Consider the following 20,603-nt stretch of genomic DNA (forward strand, 5'->3'; position numbering starts at 1 on the left):
GTGATAGAGGTCATAATGTATGTGGATATAAGCCTGCGTGCCGATGCTGTCCGTGAGCATCTTCTGCTCATCTGTGGTGTTTTCTCCCTTATGTATGCATATGTGTGTGTGTCAGTAAGTGAAGGCACGGCCCTGTCTGTGCACTGATATAATAAGTGGCGACAGTAGGCCCCCCCATCTAATGCCCCTGTGGTCTTGATGTGTGTGTCGTGTTGGCAGCTAAAACAGAGGGATTACAGGGATTGTGGGGAAGGAACAAGGAAAGAGCAGCTCATGATGTCAGTCAATAGTAGAGCTTTGCTCCATGTCCAAGTACACGAGCACTCGTGGTCCCTGTCTCCTTGTCGGGTGACGAGGGGAATGGGAGAGAGAGAGAGAGAAAGAGAGAGAGAGAGAGAGAGAGAGAGAGAGAGAGAGAGAGAGAGAGAGAGAGAGAGAGAGAGAGGAGTAAGAGGAGTGGGTTTTTGTATTATATGCATTATGAAGGAAGAGGTTTTTTGCCTTGTCAGCTGCTTCAAGTCGTTGAACACTTGAAAATCAACCTGCATTTTATCGCCACATCAAGGTTGTGTAAATGATACAGCTACACTCTGTAAGGGCTATTGACTGCGTGCACCCTGCTGCTGTGTTGAATTAGAGTGGATGAGCACTGTGCTGCATGCTCAGTAATGAAACAGTTAACGTTTTGTTTAAGAACTGTCAGCACGGATCAAATTGATTCCCGTCCTCATCCACTGACAGCACTCAATTCATTTCTGAAGTAATATTACTGCATTGCTCAACATCTACAGCATAAGTTAGGAGATAAATTATGCAGATTACAAATAAAGTCCTGCCGGCAAAACTTATTTTAAACAAACAACTAATTCTGACTGTAAACACGATTATGCAACGTAATTATGTAGCTCTAATCACACAGCACTGCTAATTGCCATAGCAACAAATATGTTTTCACTGATCTCTTATTTTTTCCCTTTACCATTCTCTTTGACAGCCCCTATTTTGCCGTTGGCAACAACTGATTGTATCAGGTCTCATTTTCTTGCCAACTCTGTATATTGTAGGAGGACATACAAGAGATAAACAATCCTCGTGAGATGTGTTTACAAAAATAATCTTCAGTGCAGAGAACCAGATTTAAGCCTCATCGGAACATAAGACAAAAGATCTGGTACCTCAACTGCTCAAATATTCTGTATGAATGTTGAAAAAAATCCATGCATTTCGCTATTTTGTTTCTTGAGTGCTCTTATCCACAATATGATTTCAGGTGACCATGGAAACTAGTTATTTTTGGCCTTCACACTGACTCGTGTCCCTCGTTTAAGATCTTCAGTACAGTTAGAGTGACACCAAAAGAGAGCTTAATTATTTATTCAAATAAAAACAATCCACAAAATCTTTGATCTTCTAAATGAGCTAAAAAATGTATAAATGTATTATACGTAATAAATCCCTCTGACAAAGACACCTGGGTCCAAGAGTAGGGTTTATCAACTGCTGTAGTCCTGCAACATGACAGCATGAGTACCACAAGACAAACCAAAATATGCTGTGTACATTATCATTTTTTATGGCAAATAAAAAATTATGCGACTTATGATTTTCACACCTATAATTTAATGTAAGCTGTAAGAGGATTTTGTTTGCAAACTAAATAATGGAATGTTATAAAACATTTTAAAAATCACCTATGTGGTTAATTGCAGAAAGTCAAACAGTCACATATGTTTAGAAAATGGAGAGAGATAAAGTGCAGTATAGGGAATGAAAAAGTATGAAAAAATGTGCTGAGAAGGGCAGCACTTTAAACTTAACCAAAATATTCTTGCCCTGTGGTTATCTCCCATGATAGACTGTGTCCTCTGTGGCCTTGATTCTACCCTTAAATAAAACACTGAGACCCTGCAGTCCAGACGCCATGTTAATAACTGGCTGTGTGCCCTGAACCCCTCCGGTGCAAAGTAGGAAAATGCGGTGCTGGTACCGTATACATATTGCTCAGGGGGGTATGCAAATATGGAGTAAGAATCTTCTTGAAAAGACAAAACAAAATGTGCGGTTTTGCATAATAGCACCTTGTTGCCAGGTGGGGTTGTCAACAACACTATTGCCGCAGCACATTCTGGCTTTATGAACCTGAAAGTCTGTCCGTCTTAGACACACCAGAGGCCACAGCTGTGACACACACTCACATCTTCCTGTGGCCTCCGGTGTGTCTAAGATGGAGATTATAAGTACTCCTCTATCTATAACTGGCTGGAAAACCGAATGCTGTGCAACCCACAGGTCCAATCTAGCAACAAGGGCCAGGCGGCATTTTCCCTTTCCAGGTCTGTTCTTTCAATAATTCATGAAATGTGTTTGCTGTTCTTCCTTGACCCTGCACAACACAATACATCTCCCACAGCATGGCTCCCCTCCCATGCATACAAGTTTGCCAGTCCAATGAGGGAGCAATGAGTATTTCCAACTGCTCAGTTGCACCAGTGATCTCACACAGAGAGTGTCACTGCTATATCTCATTTGAATTTTACAAACACTACAGCGCCCGGGCTTTAAGCAGCAAATGTGTTTATTAGCCATCTGTTACGCTGTGTGCCAGGATGTGCTGGGGGGTGGCTTCAAGAAGTTATAGGTTACAGATTGTGAGACTTCTGCTCTGCGGAATAGATACATTCCCATATTGATAGGTGACCTCTGAAATCTGGTGCAATGATTTTTATGACTGTGTCACGCTCGTGTAAGTGAAAAAAACTGAAGAAACATGACAGTGATTCAGCAAGAAGGTGGGGGTGAGCAGCACTGCCAGAGCATCATCTTCAGCATTATCAGCATGATTATGATAATTTGTCATATTGTGAAGGAATTAGCAAGCTTTAGAAATATCAAATGGGCTCCAAAGTGGACCGATACACCCGCACACGCAGCACACACACACGAATCATCATTCTAATCTCATAGATGCTCTATCTTGCTACTTTGCGAACCCGGTCTGGGTCTTTTGGTCTTATTAGAAAGTCACTCAATTAACAAGGAAGACTGTTAGCTCATCCCAGCCCATCTGCTGCGCTTTGATAACTCATTAATGGAAAAAATCCTCATCCCCCATGCTCCTGGTCAGGATTACACATACAGACCCTGCGATTGCATTTCACTCATACTCTATTTCAGAATATGGCAGCAGCATTAAATTAACAAATTGTTGGACTCTTCGAATACTGACTCCATGTGCTGAAATCAAATAATATTTCATTGGACGCAGAAAAAAAAGAGAATGGGATGGGAGTGAGGGAGAGAAAGAGAATGAAACAGAAGGAAAATAGAGTTAATGGATTCTCTTATCGGTTACATTCAGTTCTGTGAGGACTGTCTGTCAATGCGTTTACTCAAATGCCTCATGTCGGTCGGGTGCATTAAGCCCTGGCTTTTTAGTAAAAGCAATTTAGGGTGACTGTATTGCAATGGAATTCTTTAATACTGCCGATGCTTTGTGCTGTGAATGCATTACACAGGGCAGTGCAACAAAGACAGAAGTTAGCGAAGATGTTCTGTCTGAGTCAAACAACTCAATGTCTCAATATGAAAATAAAAGTCGGAGGCACACCAGGCATATCAAGAGGTTAAATTCAGGGCTCTTTTCTAAATTATTAGCTGCCAAGAAGTCATAGTGTTCATTAGATTTGCCATTTGGAACAAATCAGTAATGGTTGATGTGGGTCGACTTTGTCAAAGATAAATAACTAAGCAGACGAAAAATTCCTTCACTGACAACAAAAGCTGATGAGGACGCTGCAAAGGAGCTAGCTCAGTTATTTTCACAGGGTAAAAAAAATAAATAAAAACAACATTCAAGTAGAAACAACCATTGATTCCTTGTGCTCTGCTAACAGATGGGATTAGCCTTTCTGTCAGCAGAGCTGAGGAGCCAAAAACTATAAATAATATCTGAAGAATATGGTGATTAAAGGATTGTTTTTATATGAATACATTAACTTATAACCAGCCCCCTCACTCCAACCGCACCACAACACTTTATCCCACTCAGTTCCCTCCCCTTATCCATAGCAGGAAAGTTTAAATCAGTAATAAAATATTCATATGCAGCTATTTGCTTGAGAGAATAATTTATTTTCTTGGGTGGATGCCTCTTTTACAGATATGCAACTCTGGAATCCTTGAGGGAGCGTTGTGTTGTGTGTTGCTGCACTTTGATCAGTGGGAATGAAAAGTTGGTTTCAGATGGGGATCAGAGTACAGAGAGGAGAAAGATTCAGACAAGGGGACCTTGCCATTCATGTTAATGGATTGTGAAGACTAAGAGCGTGCCTCCTGGACACCATGTCATCATCCTGACACTGGGAATTTTTGGGGCGGTGCCAGGCGGGATGGATAGACTGTAGAAGGTGGAAAAGCAAAGACGCTTGAATAAATGTTTGACAGACTTGTCTATTCAGGAAAAAAGGAGCTCTTGATGACCTAGTGTTTACCCTGTCATTACTATTACCTCTATAACATATCATCTGCTTTTCCCTTTGTGCTTTATTCACATCAATAACCACCTTTCCTATAACACTGGCAAGAGCCAGAAATCATTTTTAGTTTTATACTCTGATCCAGAGAAAATGTATATTTCACGTTTGCCTCAGTGATAAACTCTTCACTTTTGTATTCTTTCTACCTTTATTGTAGGAATTTAAAGGTATATTTTGCAGGAATATTGTTACTGTTTGAAAGCCAGCCCCAGATTCATCTTATATTGTGATATAACATTCAATATTATTTGGGATTTGGTTGTACTAATATCAAAATATATATTATTTTTAAGGGATTTAAGGTTACTTCTGGTTTACTGTTTGAATTCGCTTTCATTTTTTTAATGTTCTATCTCAAAGAAGTATCACCATTATAAAGAGGGTCCTCACATAAAACTAGGCTGTCTTGTTCATGAGACACAATGGAGGCCCGCTTGTAACAATTGATCTTGTATTAGAGTTTAACGGTAAGCTAAAACATGCTTCCGAAAACACCTGAGACGGGAAATATGCAGTGCAGCCACTGAATTTGGTTTATATTTGATCAGCGCTGCTTAGTTTTACTGTTTGATGTCAATTTTTTGGACCTCCATTATCACTATGCAGGAAGCTGTATGACGCCCAGTTCCTGTTCACAAACTCTCGCTATTACAGCTAAACAGGGCATTAAAAACATTTGTAAAAACATTTTAGGTCAGAAATAGGCAGTGCAGAAATATAATTTTGATTTGTGTTAGATCAGCACTGCCTAGTCCTACCATTTGGTCAGATTTTGGTCCAAGTTTAAGAGAGAGAGAGAAAATTATACTTGATTTTTGGTTATTGTTCGTAACCATTATTGCCAGGGAGGGTAAAAAAACCCCCATAATGGATTGATGTTTCGCCTTGCTATAGTTGCATTTTTCAGCGCAGTTTCTATAATTTCATTGCTTCCTCTTTGATGCATGTTGCTTACTGTCTGGCAACTGGTTGCCAACATAGCAAACATCACAAAATCAGAAGAAACAGGCAGAGGGCAGAGTCTCTGCAGATAAATAAACAACACACTTCTTTTGGGTTAAAGGTGATGATTGAGAGGGATTACTTTGGTATAAGACTGTGTATTGTTTTTTTTTTTGTTTTTTTTAAGAAAATACCGCAGAGTAAAGCTTTAAATGTGTTTAACCAACACAGTAAATTGTATTATATTGTATAAGGCGGGGTGTTTATGGAATAAATTCTAAGAATGCTTCTTTTTTATGAACAGAACCAATAATTCTAGTTTAGGTAGAAGAAAATATTACACATTTTACAAAAACTTTTTTCCCAGTGATACACAAAATAATTTGAAACTCTCAGGTGGAAAATAAAACTCAATTTCTTCTACTTTGGGACTGAAAAATCTTTACCTCCTCTCTAGACTCATTACTCCCTAATAAAATCCAGCAAGATCTGCAATGCCCGGGGTGACGGCACGTGCACGCACATACACACAAGCAGCTGCGAGCTAATGAAACTATGTTTAACAGGTTAAGAGGCTTTCCCAAGCATTTATCAAGCTCTGTTATCAGTAAGACACTGAAATTATACGTTCTCCTGTTCTGAGCTTCTTTCAAATAATATATTTTAATCTGTTTTATAACTTTGCCTTTTTTCCTTACAGCTCCCAAGTCAGTACTAGACGTTTCTTAATCAGTGCTGGTGGGAAGGAAAAGTTCACAGGTATCTACTCTGAAGACAAGTTATGTTCTGCAGGTTAAGATATCTGAAACTCAGAATGCTCAAGTACATGCAATAAGGCAATTTTTTTTCCTATTTGGATGTACAGTTCAGTAGATATATTTTGCATGCTGACTGTCCCAAATTATCTTGAATTAAGATATTGCATAAACATCCTATTAAACACCATGTTTTAGCATTTAAACGTGGTATATACGCATTTAATAAGTAGTTGGCAGCACTTCAGTGCAGATGTGAACAGCTATAAGGACATCTGAGGTGATTATTCATGTGTAGTTTATATCAGAAATTATACACACCAAAGTTTACCAGGTTAAAAATGGACCAGTCCTCACAAATGGTTATTAACTAAATTTTGGTTATTCTACCTTAAATCTGTCATCTGTCTTATTTGTACAAAATGATGTGCATGCACAGGATACACATTTACATATTACTTCAAAATTTGTAACACATACTGACATGTCATTACTAGAGGTGGAGTAGATTAGAACGGTTTGCAACCAAACTATATTTTATTTTGGGTAAATAACTCAGTAATAGAAAAAATAAACACTAAGACTGCAACCCAGTGTCTTAGGTACTGGGTAAAATGAACTAGTATTGTGCTGGTGCTTGGTTTTTATTGTGTTTGAAGACATATATTGTTACAATTTAACTTTACTTTATTGTAATCCATTATCTGTTTATACAGCAGCCTCGGGTCATTAATGCCAAAAGATCAAGTTTTTTTGACAAATAGATTAAGAAGCACTTATCTGCTTAGTAATAACTACAGTATCAAATGTTATAAACAGCTAATTTATATACTGATTATAAATGGAGTTTATAAATTTGAAGTAAAGTGTTCCTGAGACCTATATTTCTAACCTTCCAGGCTGCAATGGCATTGAAAAACATGAAAAAAGAAAAAAAATCCAGTGACAAAAAAAAAAAAAAAAGGTTACGTCTGTGATCCTGAAAAAAAATCGTTGGCAGACACAGTGGCATTATGACCTACTAAAAGATGACATATGGAAGGAAATCACACAGCAGGTGAGCGCGGTAACATTTTTGCAGGGAACAGTGCAAGAACTTAAAAGAAAGAGTGAAAAGCATGTCAGGGCCAACCGGGGGAATAAAAAGACCAAAATAGGTGGCCAGAAAATGTGGTGCACTCTCCTAAACCAAAAACTTTCTGGCAGTTTTAGATGAGGAGAGTGAAATCATTCCCAGAACTGAAAGTAGCAGCTGATTGGCTCAAAAGGCACAGCTCTCGATGGACTATCAGATGGCTGTGAAGGAAATGTTTCTGCCCTTGTTGCTCACTTTCAGATTACAGTTGTATAATGTCATCTGTGGCTCTGGAGCAGATCTGTCATAACACAGGCCTGTAAGGGCTGGCCAGAGTGGAACACTGAGAAAACACCACTTTTCCTTTTTTTTAAATAATCTCTGAAAAAAAAAAAAAAAAATCTTATCAGTTTCTGTTCAAGAGCCTGTGGATCCATTATTCTGCTGTGATTCAAGTTTATATCTGACATGCATGCATGCCTTCACCTCAGCTAAAAGTTTAGGGGAGCTACTAAAAATAACTGGATATAGCAAAATAATGGCACATAAAATAGCATATTTTTCACATAAGATATTCAAAGACACAGTGTCCGGTAGGGAAAGTGAGGCTGCATGTTATCTCTGCTTCCAAAGGCACAATTATTTAGAATTTACAGTGTTTTTTTACACTGCCTGGTGGATACAAGTAGACATGTTTATATATTAAACTATTTAGCAATTATAGCAAATGTATCTAATTTTACAGTTTATTCTAAGCTTCTCACAGGTTTTAACAGATGACATCACATCACCCAAATTCTGGCTCCCTGTTCATTTTAGAATTAATTGTATGATTTCACTGGTCACTTTTAGAGCTATTTTGGGTCTGGCCCCAAGCGTCATAAGAGAAATGTTGACCCCTTATGAGCCAGTTTGCAGCCTTAGATCCTCAGGTGGGGCCCTTCTGGCCGTTCCAAAGTCAAGGCTTAAAACTAAAGGTGACCGTGCTTTTGCTGTCAGGACCCCTCAGCTTTGGAAAAATCTGCCCGAGGAGATATGGCTCCCAGAATCAGTGACTTCTTTTAAATTACTTCTTAAAACCCATTTTAATAGACTTGCTGTTATGTGATCTATTTTATTTTGTCTTTAGATGTATTTTTTTAATTAGTTCTTTGATTCTGTCCTGATCGTGGTTAATTCTATTATTAGTACTATTATTTCTGTGTTTACTGCTAATATTTGTTGAGTTGTATTTACTCTTATTGGTTTGAGTTTTATTGTTATTTTTGTTCTGTAATTGTTTCTCTTTTGTTTTCTTCAACTTTATATTTTGTCGGGTCTTAGTTCGGCATTATTGTTTGTCCTCTGCAAGAAACCCTTCTGCTTTTGCTTTGCCTTGTTTGTCAAAGCACGAGGAAACTGTTTTTAAAGCTGCTATTTAAATAAAGCTTTTATTATTATTATCATCATTATTATTATTATTAACAATAAGGAAAGCTATTACGTTTTTCCTCATTTTCTGTCATTTAAATAATGCTGCAACGTTGGATGTTCATATTAAACATGGCCAGTCTCAAATGATGAGGTTAATGAGTGAAAAGTAATCACTGTGAGCAAAACCTCAGGCTACAGACCATTTTCAGTAGTCTTTTTCTAATGTTTTTTCTATTTTGACCGCAAGTTGATGTAAGATAGTGACATATGTCTTTATACCTGTTCCACACATGCTACAGCAAGTGAGTAATGTTAATGATGTACCCTAGCTGCTACTTTTAGCTACATCAGAAATGAAGAGGCAACGAAATAACAAGATGCAGAGGACACAGAAACAGTAACCAATGAGAGCAGTCTGAGCTTTTCAGGAAGAGGCGCTTAAAGAGACAGGTGCTGAAGCTGAGGCTGAAGGTGAACAGAGGCGTTCCAGCAAAGAAAATATGGGGAAAACAGTGTTGTTGCGATCATTAAAGCACATAAACATATATTTTGGGTTTCTACTATAAGAGGTATCAACTGGAAAAAGAGCATAATGGGTCTTCTTTAATACACATGCATGTATATTCAGGGCGGTCCACCCCCTGCTGAAGATTTGCTCCTGTGCAAATGAGTGTCATCCATAAAAGTATAACACTGTAATGTCCACACATGTTTTCTCCATCAGTTTAGACCTACTGAAAGTCTGTTGAAAATGTGAGCAAGTTCACATTTCAGTGACAGCTTATGTGTGTAAGCAAATGAAAGTGTGTGATAAAGAATGTGCATGTGTGGGCGGTGGCTTCTGTTTGTCTGCGTGAGACTTCTCATGTGCATGTACACAAACCATAAACTATATACTCACCATGAACAGCATGCGGAAGTTGGCCAGTTCTCCAAAGAAATCCTCCACACTGACTGAGTGGGGGTCGAAGGCAAAATAGCTGCCAATATTCTCGTAGAGCTTCTGCATGTTCTTGTGCATTGTGGACAGTTTTTCATACTGCTCACGCGCATGCTTGGAGAAGCCGTGAGAGGGACAGAGTTAAGGAAAAAAGGAGAAAAACATGTCTCAAACACAAACAGCATAAAATTAATAAAATAAAAAAACACATTAAAAGCTACTGTAATCAGAAATATAATGACACCTCACAAATGTGCTCATCCGTGACAAAACAAGCCATTGTGAGAAATGATCACTCCAGGGGCTTTACAGCATTCAAAAAGCCCACCTATGTCAAGGTCAACAAAACAAAACACTGGATAAAGAAGGGTCAGAGACAATCTAATGTGCTATTACAATAACCTCTCCAACTCACTTTGGAGTCAATGGCATGGTGAGCTAATAGCTGCAGCCCTGGAGTAATGGAAAGGTGTTTTGTAGTCAGCAGCATGACACAGATGGTTGCTGGAAAAGCTGATTGCAGTCATTGTTCTATTGTTTCTCCCAACAACAGTGGGGTCAGGTTGTTTTGAACCTCACAGCTCACGTCGCACTGTGTAATTTACTGAACAGGCGGAGCACTATTCTCCTGGTGAATGGCTATTGACAGCTGGCATCAGTTAAGCATTATCACAGCAGCCACTGACCTCATAGAGACTGCACTTGGACACTCCAAGACTCACGCGCCCTGTGTGGGATGACTACGACACAACTTCAGACAACACACACACACATACAAACAACGTGTGTACACCTCCATGTACAGGCTTGCAAACAAAGACAAAGAAAAAAAGAAAGAAAACTATCCGCAATAGAAACTCCACCAGCAGCAGCATCAATGCATCAGCAGTGGTGTCCAACACCTGCTGCGTCTTAAATCATTTTCATCTTCCTTCTTAAGCGGCTATAGTTATTATAGCTATAATATCTGTAATAGCTCAAAGCTTATCACTGTAATGTGGATTTAAATTGGTGGAAATTTAGTTTTATTTTTATAGCTCTGGCCATCAGTTTGGTCCTTTGGTTACAATAACTTTGTACTTGCAAATAATTGCTGAGATTTTTTGATGTGGCAAGGCTTTTGAAAATGTGTCCAACGGAGAAACATGCATCAGCAGTCTGGTGATCGGAAAGGTTAAAACACCAGCCAGTGGTTTTACCAGATTAGCTACCACTTTAAATAAAATAGAAGTGAGCAGAGCAGTCATTTTTTTTTGCTTTTCCGCACAGAAGAGATGTCCAATATGAATTTAAATGAAGACTTCACTTAGAAATAAATCCATTCAAGATCAACAAAAACTAATTTGTTTGTTCCATGGTAATACGCTAACCATTGTTAGCCATCTTAGCACATAAGCAAACACAGATGGTTGAATATTAATGATACATTACTTATGTTTTAACTTTAAGTTAAGCAACTAAATACAATTTGAGTGTTTGCTCCTCCAACAACTGAGAAAGCAGGGTGATTTAGTTGTGCTAGTAATGGGCTTAAGATGTATAATAGATAATGAAAAATACAGGAAGTCATAACTGCGTATTAGCTTACAATGAAACAATAGATTGGTTTACCGGGCAAGAAGTTCAGGCGTATGTCTGTCCTTCACTTGAACGGTAAAGAGGTGGGGTGCCTGATGCTTGTATTGGGATCAGTGAGCTTCGTCATGTTTTTTCTTAATTTACAGCACTCCACTGACAAATTAAATGGTGAAAGTAGCTCTCAAAATGCATATTTTTATTCTTTCTGTCTACTTCTTTCTGATATTTTAGAAATTCCTTTGGGATTTGTCATGCTGATACCCTCGAAAACGCTGTATTGACATGCAATAACCAAGGGAGGTATATGATAGATACACTGACATGATTATTGTCAAAAAAAAAGAGAAGCATTACTTATATTATGCCTCTTTATGCTATGCTTACATTCTAAGGCAGCAGCCTCTTGTCCACAGCGTCATGGGTGATGATAGACATTATTAGTGCTCATATGCAGTCGCCTTGGCAACATACACAGGCTGGTGATACAGCATGCGGCCTGTGATTGTCAGGGCTAAACAGTAACCAAGATATTGTTCTTTGAAAAATCTTCAATTATCATGTGAAAGCCAGTGTTTTTCTACAATGCCATTTATTCATGGTCTGTTTGTTTGTTCTGTCGTCTTGGTAGGCATCCACGTTCAGGTCCAGGGATTGTTCTGTTGTCCCTAGGCAAGTTATTAACTCACATTTTTTTGTTTCCATGTGGATATGAATAACACATGCGCATGTGTCTGTATGCGTGTGATGTATTTGTGCTCTTACTGTACATATGCTCACATGTTGTATGTGTGGAAGAAGGCCTTTGTGTAGCTGACAGGGAATAAAAGCACTGACAGGGAAGGCTGGTCGGATTACCTCCCTGCAAGCTAGTGTTTACCAAAACAGCAGCGGCGATGGCACAGTCCAGGTTAGCAGCAAGCCCACACACAGGCCCGACGGATGGACTCATTCTTCTGTCTTGCCTCTTCCCTGTCTTTATCTCCTTGTCTGCCTGGACCTGATTTATCCCCCTTGCTTCTGTCAGACTGCCTTTATCTCTTCTTTTGACCACCTCCCCCTCACTGCACTTGTGTGTGAAAACTCAGGGGCCCGACAGATAGATGTAAAAGCAAAAGTTTGCCAAAGAAAGATATCTTTTCAACATCCAAACTCCTGACAGTCGTACTGTATCGCAGTTGTATCTCTTTGGTAACGTCCTACAATGATCCTTGCAGAGAAGAAATCCCTTTCTGGGGACCAACCACAAACAGCACCATATGGTTCAGTGTCATTTATTAAAACTGAACCTCAGTGCTTCATCCTAAAATACAACTGCAGTCAATTTCAAGTGCTACACTGAGCTTTACTTAAAATGCTCACACTAAACATTTAGTGTGTTTACAAGCACAAAATAGTCCAGTTTTTGCCTTTATTCCAAAAGACAATATTCTTACTAAGCTGCTTACTTTTATTAATTAAAATAATTATTCCACTAACACTATTGTTTACATGCAGCTGCACTTGCATTAACTTGCCTTAACATGTTATTTATCACATCAAAATATGGAAAAATAGAGCAACTAGAACCGCTTGTTATGTTGCATGTTTGCATCAATGTAGGACTTTTTTCAGTGTCCTAGCGGTGGTTGACTTGTTTGGACTCCTTTCTTTCCTTCACCTTCTTGAAAAGGTCTGTGCTGCGATATTTGCACATATCAAAAAGTCTTTCATAAAGTTTCAAAGCATATGTGTTTTTCTTTCTGACCACAAATGTGGGATTTTCTTTGGGAATTCATCTCTAACCTACAGTCTTGCGAACTCTTTGCGAGGTCATTTGCGTTCAACATATCAGTGACAACCCACAGAGCCAACGGTAAACTGATAAGAAGCAGTGGGTCTCAAACTGCAGTAAAAAATCCACATATTGACAAACATATTACAAATTGGCTGTGTATATCCCCTTATAATGGTACCAAATAACCCCGGGATATCCCATTTCTTAATGTGAAAATGCTAAATTTGGAAAAACAAGCTAATTTGGACTATTTAAAAGGAATATGCAGTTTATATGACCTGCATCAAACTAGAAATATTGTCATATACTGAATATTAAGGGAATTCTGGTGTGCATGTAACCGCAGCCAATGTCTAATTGGTCAGAATAGAACATTGACTCCACAGGATGAAATGAGAAAAGCATAAATATTTATAACAGAAAATCAGCAACAGGTTCATGCCAAAAAGCAAACCAAATATTAATGTATCAATTTAGCAGCAAAAGACATGTTGATATTATTCTGGCATGGGAAGCCTTATTAACGGCATTTAGATACAATATTGATTCCTCTCTACAGCAGAGTCCACAGTGCTTTTAGCTCGGAAAATGTTCAGGTCACAACTGTTGCCTCCCTTGTAGAATAGCAGTTAAAAAAACATTGAGTCAGTGGTTACTTTTGCTGCTTGTTGTGGCTTGTGGCTCTCTGTGTTTCTTTTTCTCTCTTAGTCTCTCTCTCTCTCGCTCACACACACACACACTTTCTCAAACACACATGTATGCACATGCACAGTGGTAGATGTGTCCCGCTGGGAACTGGACTGAGGCTGACTGGGCTTTTGCTCCTTGTATTTCCACATCAAAGACATGTCATATTGATGGAGCCTGACGCACACTATCCTGCAGCAACACAACCGGTATGCTGGAGCCTTCATCAAACACACACACAGCCAGAATGAACAGGCAAACACACACACACACACACACACACACACACACACACACAGTCGTACACTCATTCTTTGAATGTCTCTCTGTCAGGTTGTCTGTTACTCTTCTTCTTTCCCTCAGTTTCTCGCAGTCATTGTAGCCTTTATTGTCTCTCCCTCTGCAAAGATAAATCTTTTTATTATTTCTTTCTCCTTTCTTCCTGTCCGACACTGTCTCTTTCAAATGCATCCCCTTTATAATTCTTTCTACATTTCCCCTTGATATTCTCTCCATTAAATTTCTCGCTCAAACGAAAACTCCCTTCTTTCTCTCCTACACAGAGTGAACTTTCACAAGTATGCAGTCTGAGCTGTGTCTGGCATTCACCTCACTTTGGGCTTGAAGCAGAGCAGGGAGCAGAGGCGATGGGTCTCAAGGTAAAGCGTCATGCAGCCTTTGGTTGCCCCGACCCTGTTCGTCAGTCTCTGCTCTCCTCTTCTTGCAGTCCTCAGAGAAGTGCTACCGCCTGCACTTCCCGTGCACTGCACCTCAACAAAGCAAACAAAACATTTGCTCCAGGGCTGGAGGCTTAATGTTGCAAGCATGCATGTGGATGCAAGTGGATGCCCTTAAACATATCTGTTACTCCTTATATTTTGTCCTTATATGCTAATGGTCAGATTAGTTAATTAACCTTGCAAACACTGGCTTTTTATAGCTCTGTGTCTTGTCTTTCTTGAATTTCTGCCTAGCTCAGGAATGCTGTTTTTAAGACTATTTCAGTAACTGGAGCTGACACAACTGGAGGATAAACAATTATAGTTCAAAAAGGGCTCGTGGAAAAGCAGCAAGTCACTAAACATAACACACTAAGGCTTGGTTCACACAGCTCCACTTTCTGACGGCGTCTTATCTGACAGTGTTGATTTACAAATACAACGTCAGATGTAAAATGCGATGTTGATGGCAATGCTCTGCTAGTTCATGGTTTTATAATTCTCTCTCTTTCACTCCCAAATATCCTGTTGTTGCCAAAACCCACCCTGTCCTTGTCAAAATCTAGAATGAGTTCTTTGTCCTGCCACAGTGTCCTCATTACTGTGTTTAATCAGTCACTTTTTATCTGTACGTTTGACGTGCCAGAAAGGGTACATTTAACATCAGTAAGCTACGATTAAGGGCACTCATTTTTAACACCACAAAGTGACATCAAAATCATATCCAAGTCAGACTTATCCTAGATGTACTGAAAAAAAAAGCTTTTCTGAGCCAGACTCCATTCAATTTCGTGATAAAACCCCGAGAAAGAGGTGAAAAAAAATCCATTTATGAGCCAAAACAAAGTTAAAACAGTTTTCACAATGGCCACCTATGAGGATGGCAATAAATTACCTGGTTTGTTTACCTGAGTGCATGAGAGAGTTATTAAAGTGCTGCATAAAACCCTACAGCGGGGGCCCAAAAAGCCTCCTTAATAAATCTCCTGTAACCTAGTTGCATTAATGTTTATTTAATGCTTTTCCTATGTGCTGGCTGGCCCCTCCATCCAAGGCCCCACACTAAGCCTGCTTTTCTCCAAACCCCACCATCCCTGCTCCCTTTATCCCCACACCTCCTGCCAACAGCCCCTGTGGGCCAAATTACACCAAAGCTGCCCACTGACTGGACACAACCCATCATGTTGAGAGCGAGCGTGGGATGAGAGAGGGATGGAGGAATGGAGTGCAGAGGTAGGAAAAGGGAGAGAGAGACAGCATATAGACTTTCAGATGTAAAAAAAAAAAAAAAAGTAATTCTAGTCAGGCAATAGTTGCATGCAATGCAACAGTTCTTAAATTTTGTATAATAAATCTAAAATAAGTTGTGTTTACTTTGTGTTTTTTTTAATTTCTTGCTTTTTAAAAAAGTTAAAAAGCAAGAAAGGGAAGGCAGAATAGGTAAGAGAAAGGAATTTCTCCTGTGTTGTTAGGTTTACAAGGTTTTTTTTTTAACCCCTGTTAGCCAAGAAATGACATTTTAGTATTCCTCTTCACAGTGTAAGCCAGGTTCCTAAGTGAGGGGGACAGCACCGTTCTGTTGTGTGTGGTGATACAAGCAGAGGGAGGTCCGTGGGGCGAGCAGGAAAGAGGCTGACAGTGTCCTGAGATGGGCCACGGCACAGCAGACACCGAGGCTCTCGGAGGGCATTAGCAGTGCAGCCAGTTCCGGAAAATTGGGATGTGACCTGATGCTGAGGTGGATGGAGGGAGGAGGGGAGTGTGTGAGAGGAAGGAGGCTGTAGTGGAGAGAGGGAGGGCTGGAGGTGGGAGGAGCTGCCAACATTTAAAGGAGACAGTATATTGTGTGTGTTTAAAGGTGCAGTCAGATATCCGGATGTGTCCTGATTTACTTTTCAGAAAAATGTAATTGTAAGTGTCTGTAAATATAGCTAAACAACCACGCTAGCAGGTTGAACAAACGGGCAGTGAGTTCCTTTAGTTTAAGTGGTGTTTTGAATGAAAATGTTTATGTTAGCAAGGTGATGTGCCCATATTAAAAATGTCACCAAGTTGATGCTAATTAAAAATGCTCACTATCTTAATTAGTATGTTAAAATTCACACTGTTTTCATTCACTGTTTGTCCTTAAACCTACATAAAGTAACACACTATGATTTGCACAAGCATAGATTTGCATTTGGGTGGTACGAATGTGTCCTTACTAATATTTTAAAAGGACAGAATTGTCCCCACCAATGGCCACATTCATGCCAATCCATTCATTAGCCGTTAAGATATTTTAAAGGATAAATGAAAACTGTTAACTGCTGGTGGCACTACGTGAAAAGTCAGGGTTCACAACTTGTAATTATTACAATACTATCTCTGGGAAAGTGAACGTCTGCACCAAATTCCACTGCCATTGACCCGATACTGGTTAAGATATTTGTCCCCTCAAAGTGGTGGACAGACAGACTGATTTACAGACGAACCAACTGAAGGACCAACACAATCAGAGCTAAAGAACTGCACAGCAACAGCTGTCTACTGTCTTTATACAAGGCAGCCAACCTGCCTTTGCTCACTGATTATGCTGCACTTCAGATAAAGAACATTCTTAAAGAACAAGAGAAATGGTGTTTCAGGCCTCTACAACCTCAGCTCATGTGAAATATAAATCTGAGAAGCCAAGGATAAAGAATTCAAGTCAGGTTCCTTTCACATGTGGAAAATAATTAAATCTGTAGCAAACTGAATACCTTGGTGAAACAATACTCTCAGAAAATTGCTGGACTTTGTCCAAACTAATCAAAACAAAACCTTGGATGAAAATCAACAGTGTGCCATTGAGAAACTCTATCCTGTTGATCCGTCTTTGTCGCTGCGCGCACGCACACGCACACACACAGACACACACACACACGGCATTTAGATACCACCCTCTCTCTCTGGCTTTCGGTTGGATTATAGAAGGTGCCAACAGGGTGGTGATTACTCGATGCCATCTCCCTCCCCTTCACAAAATGTAATTAATGTAATACTTAAGTGTGCCGCTGCACTGATCAGACTCGACTTTAACCTCTTAACCCTCAATGTTCTCCATGTCTCAAATGCTTCCTTTATTCACTTCGCAGTCAAAATATTTGAAAAAATAACAGCCTGCAACTTAATTTATTTTTACACATTCACCCTGTCAGGATAACTTCTTTTGATGGATATGTTGTCCCTGAAATAATTGCGATAAATTGTGAAATGATAAATGACATATTTGTAATTTTGAGACCATTTGATGCCAGTGATACAATGATAATATAACAGCATAATGAAACATAAAAATATATACATCCATACTGCACATTTTTAAAAGAAACTAACCCCTGTTTATATAAACAATAAAGTATATATAAAGTTAAGGGACATTTATAGGAATAGCCCAAAATTACAAATTAGAAAAAAATTTGGCCAACAAAAACAAAACCAAGTCATGCCTCTTGTGACTGATAGACAAGTTTAGCAAAGCTCTGGGAACACCGAATCTGGCTGGTGAGCTGCAGTTGGCTCCCGGGAATGAATGGTCTCAGAACTGGGCATTTTGCTATTGGACTTACAAAGTGGAGGATGAAGATGTTGAAGAAAAACAACAACTTTAAAAAACCAATGGACTTTTGGCTTGTTGCCAGGAGGTTGGCAAGCTAACGAATATCAGGATTGCATATTCAACCTCAAAAGTGCAGCTGCAGGCTACTGCTAAGCTATGCTGTGTCTTCTTTAAAGTGTTGTTCAGACTCGTGAAAGGTGGGGGTGGAGAGTAAAAAAAACAGATCTGCTGTGCCCGAGTCTTATAATGGTCAGTGAAACAGCTGCTGTTTGTTTCCGCATCATGTTGGCTAAAATGTTGGTGACATCTGTATAAAAACAAACATGCATGTAAACACAATGTGCGATATTCTGGACTGCAAAATGATCGAGGTCATGTCCAAATATATCACAATAAGTAGATAACGTAATCATCATGACGGGCCTAACAGACATTCATAAGTATATAGTGTACAGTAGTGTATATAAAAAACATAGATAGCGCACACATCTATATTTAATAGCCGTGAGGGGTGTGTTTTTCACACATCACAGGCTGAGTGAATTATATCACCGCATTGACACAGGGGTCATAACCTCCCCTCTCTCTGTACTCCTCTCCATCATCTTCCCTGCAGCTCCTGCATCCCTTTTCTCTTGAAATTAAAAGCCAGATTTGATGTCAATTTTACTGTCAATTTATTCTGCCCGTCTGCCCCTGAAATATTTATACCTGTAGAGAGGAAGGTTGTTTCTGCTTAAGCATTCAAAGCTCTTCACTACAGCACCCAGCTGGTGTTGGAACAACTCAATGAGGGGCAGACTGGTGGGTGTAATGACTACATCTGATAAAGGAAAAGAGACTATATAAATTAGATATGAGGGGATTAGGTCCATGGGAATGACCTGTTGAATCATGGATAAGCTATTAAAAAAGGGGAGAGATAGCATGGAAAAATTCAAAAAATAATTTGAAGTCCACTATAATGGTGCAGCTGAGTGAGTGTATGTGAACACAAAACAGTCCCATAAAGATTATTGAAAAACACACCCACGCGCATGCACCCACATGCTTTCATCTTTGATGACCTTTTATGGCATTGTCATCCTTTCATCCTCATCCAAAGCAATCTCATGTCACATCAATGCCCAGGGCCCGTGCTTCTCAGTGTAATTTTCACAGAGTGGAAACATGACAATGCAAATTCACTGTGTTTACAATGTTCATACTTGTCAAACTGTGAAAGGTCAAGTCTCTCGCTTCCCCTGACGCTGATCTAATCGGCAAACATCAATCCCTATGTCTACATTACAATGGCTCGCAAGATGCCCCTTGAAGAGACAAGTATGTGCAAGGACACAGACAGCACACGTGCCATTTAATAGACACATGCAAGCTTGTAAACAGTATTAAACAGTCACAAAAAAACTCTTTGGACAACTACATGCTTTGATATTTATCATTTGGGAAAAAAACAGCCATGAGAAAACTCTGAGATGTCAGTTATACCAAGTAGGGGTGTAACAATCCACTGATCTGGGTATATGTATTGATTTAACAATCACAGATCCAATTTAATGAGATAAAAACTGTGTTAGCAACTTGGCTAATTTATGCGATGTGAACAGGCTTAAACTAACAATGGTGACGAGTAAAAAAACAACAGAAAAACAGCATATTTTCCTATAAACCTTGACTGTTGTAATTGAGCTGATTTTGAGTAAACCTAACGGCACTTAACTGGTTACAATTATTTACAGTTATTTATATTTTGCTTTATTTGGTGGGCAAAAGCAAAAAAAAAAAAAAAGGTGGTGGCAGCCTCTTTCTGTATCAGATTGTGTTAAATGGTCAGGTGATATCATCAAGGTCCTTAATTTGAATCAAATCAAAAATGGCATCGTAGCAAACTTTGTGATAAATATTGCATAGATGTCAAAAACAAAGGACTGCTTTGGGATTGGGATCCTGGAGATTAAACAACACAATTGCAGGACATTATAATACAAAATAAAAGCAAGGCAAGTTCGACATTCGGAGCAAATTCTCAAGAATATTGCAGACAATAATAACACTACCGTGGTAACTGTAATTACTTAGCACAAGATTATAATTTGGCTAATTATTACCGTCAGGTAGACACATCTTTTCTAACACCACAGTACAATAAAGCGATTGCCATGCAGGATGGGAGACAACTCAGTTTATTGACTGTGCCGGCACTTATGGTCAGAATGTTTGCGGGTGTGGACAGGAGCTGACACACACCCTGCAGGACTGGGTGGGAATAGACAAACTGAGTGAGAGTAGGTGGGAGAGGGATTAGGAAAAGAGTTCTGCACAGGTCTCAAGTCCAAGGAACTGATATGATATTGTATTGTGATGAAACTAGTGAATTGCACCCCAACAACCAGTGTCACACATTGATAGATTTCAGTAACTCTAACCTTCTTTCCCTCAGCAAAAATAGAGCTCAAAAAAAAAAAGAAAACAATCTGTTCCTCTCATAATCACATGTGATTTCAGTTTAAATATTCAGATGCATTTACTGAACACCTTAAAATATTGAAACATACAATATTGCTTTTTCCACAGCTATAAAGTCAAACACAATCGCCGCTGATCT

General features: G+C 39.2%; 1 protein-coding gene across 6 annotated transcripts in view; it reads right to left on the bottom strand.

Annotated features, from left to right (window-relative positions):
• diaph2 (diaphanous-related formin 2) overlaps nucleotides 1-20,603 on the bottom strand; it is a 462,271-nt gene that overhangs the window by 76,010 nt on the left and 365,658 nt on the right. For all 6 annotated transcript variants that reach the window (XM_042493107.1, XM_042493105.1, XM_042493108.1 and 3 more), the window contains one exon: nucleotides 9,622-9,786. In XM_042493107.1, coding sequence (XP_042349041.1) covers nucleotides 9,622-9,786 — 165 coding nt within the window. The remainder of the gene's footprint in view (nucleotides 1-9,621; nucleotides 9,787-20,603) is intronic.

This window comes from Plectropomus leopardus, chromosome 9 (genome assembly GCF_008729295.1).
Source record: "Plectropomus leopardus isolate mb chromosome 9, YSFRI_Pleo_2.0, whole genome shotgun sequence".
NCBI classification, from domain to species: domain Eukaryota; kingdom Metazoa; phylum Chordata; class Actinopteri; order Perciformes; family Serranidae; genus Plectropomus; species Plectropomus leopardus.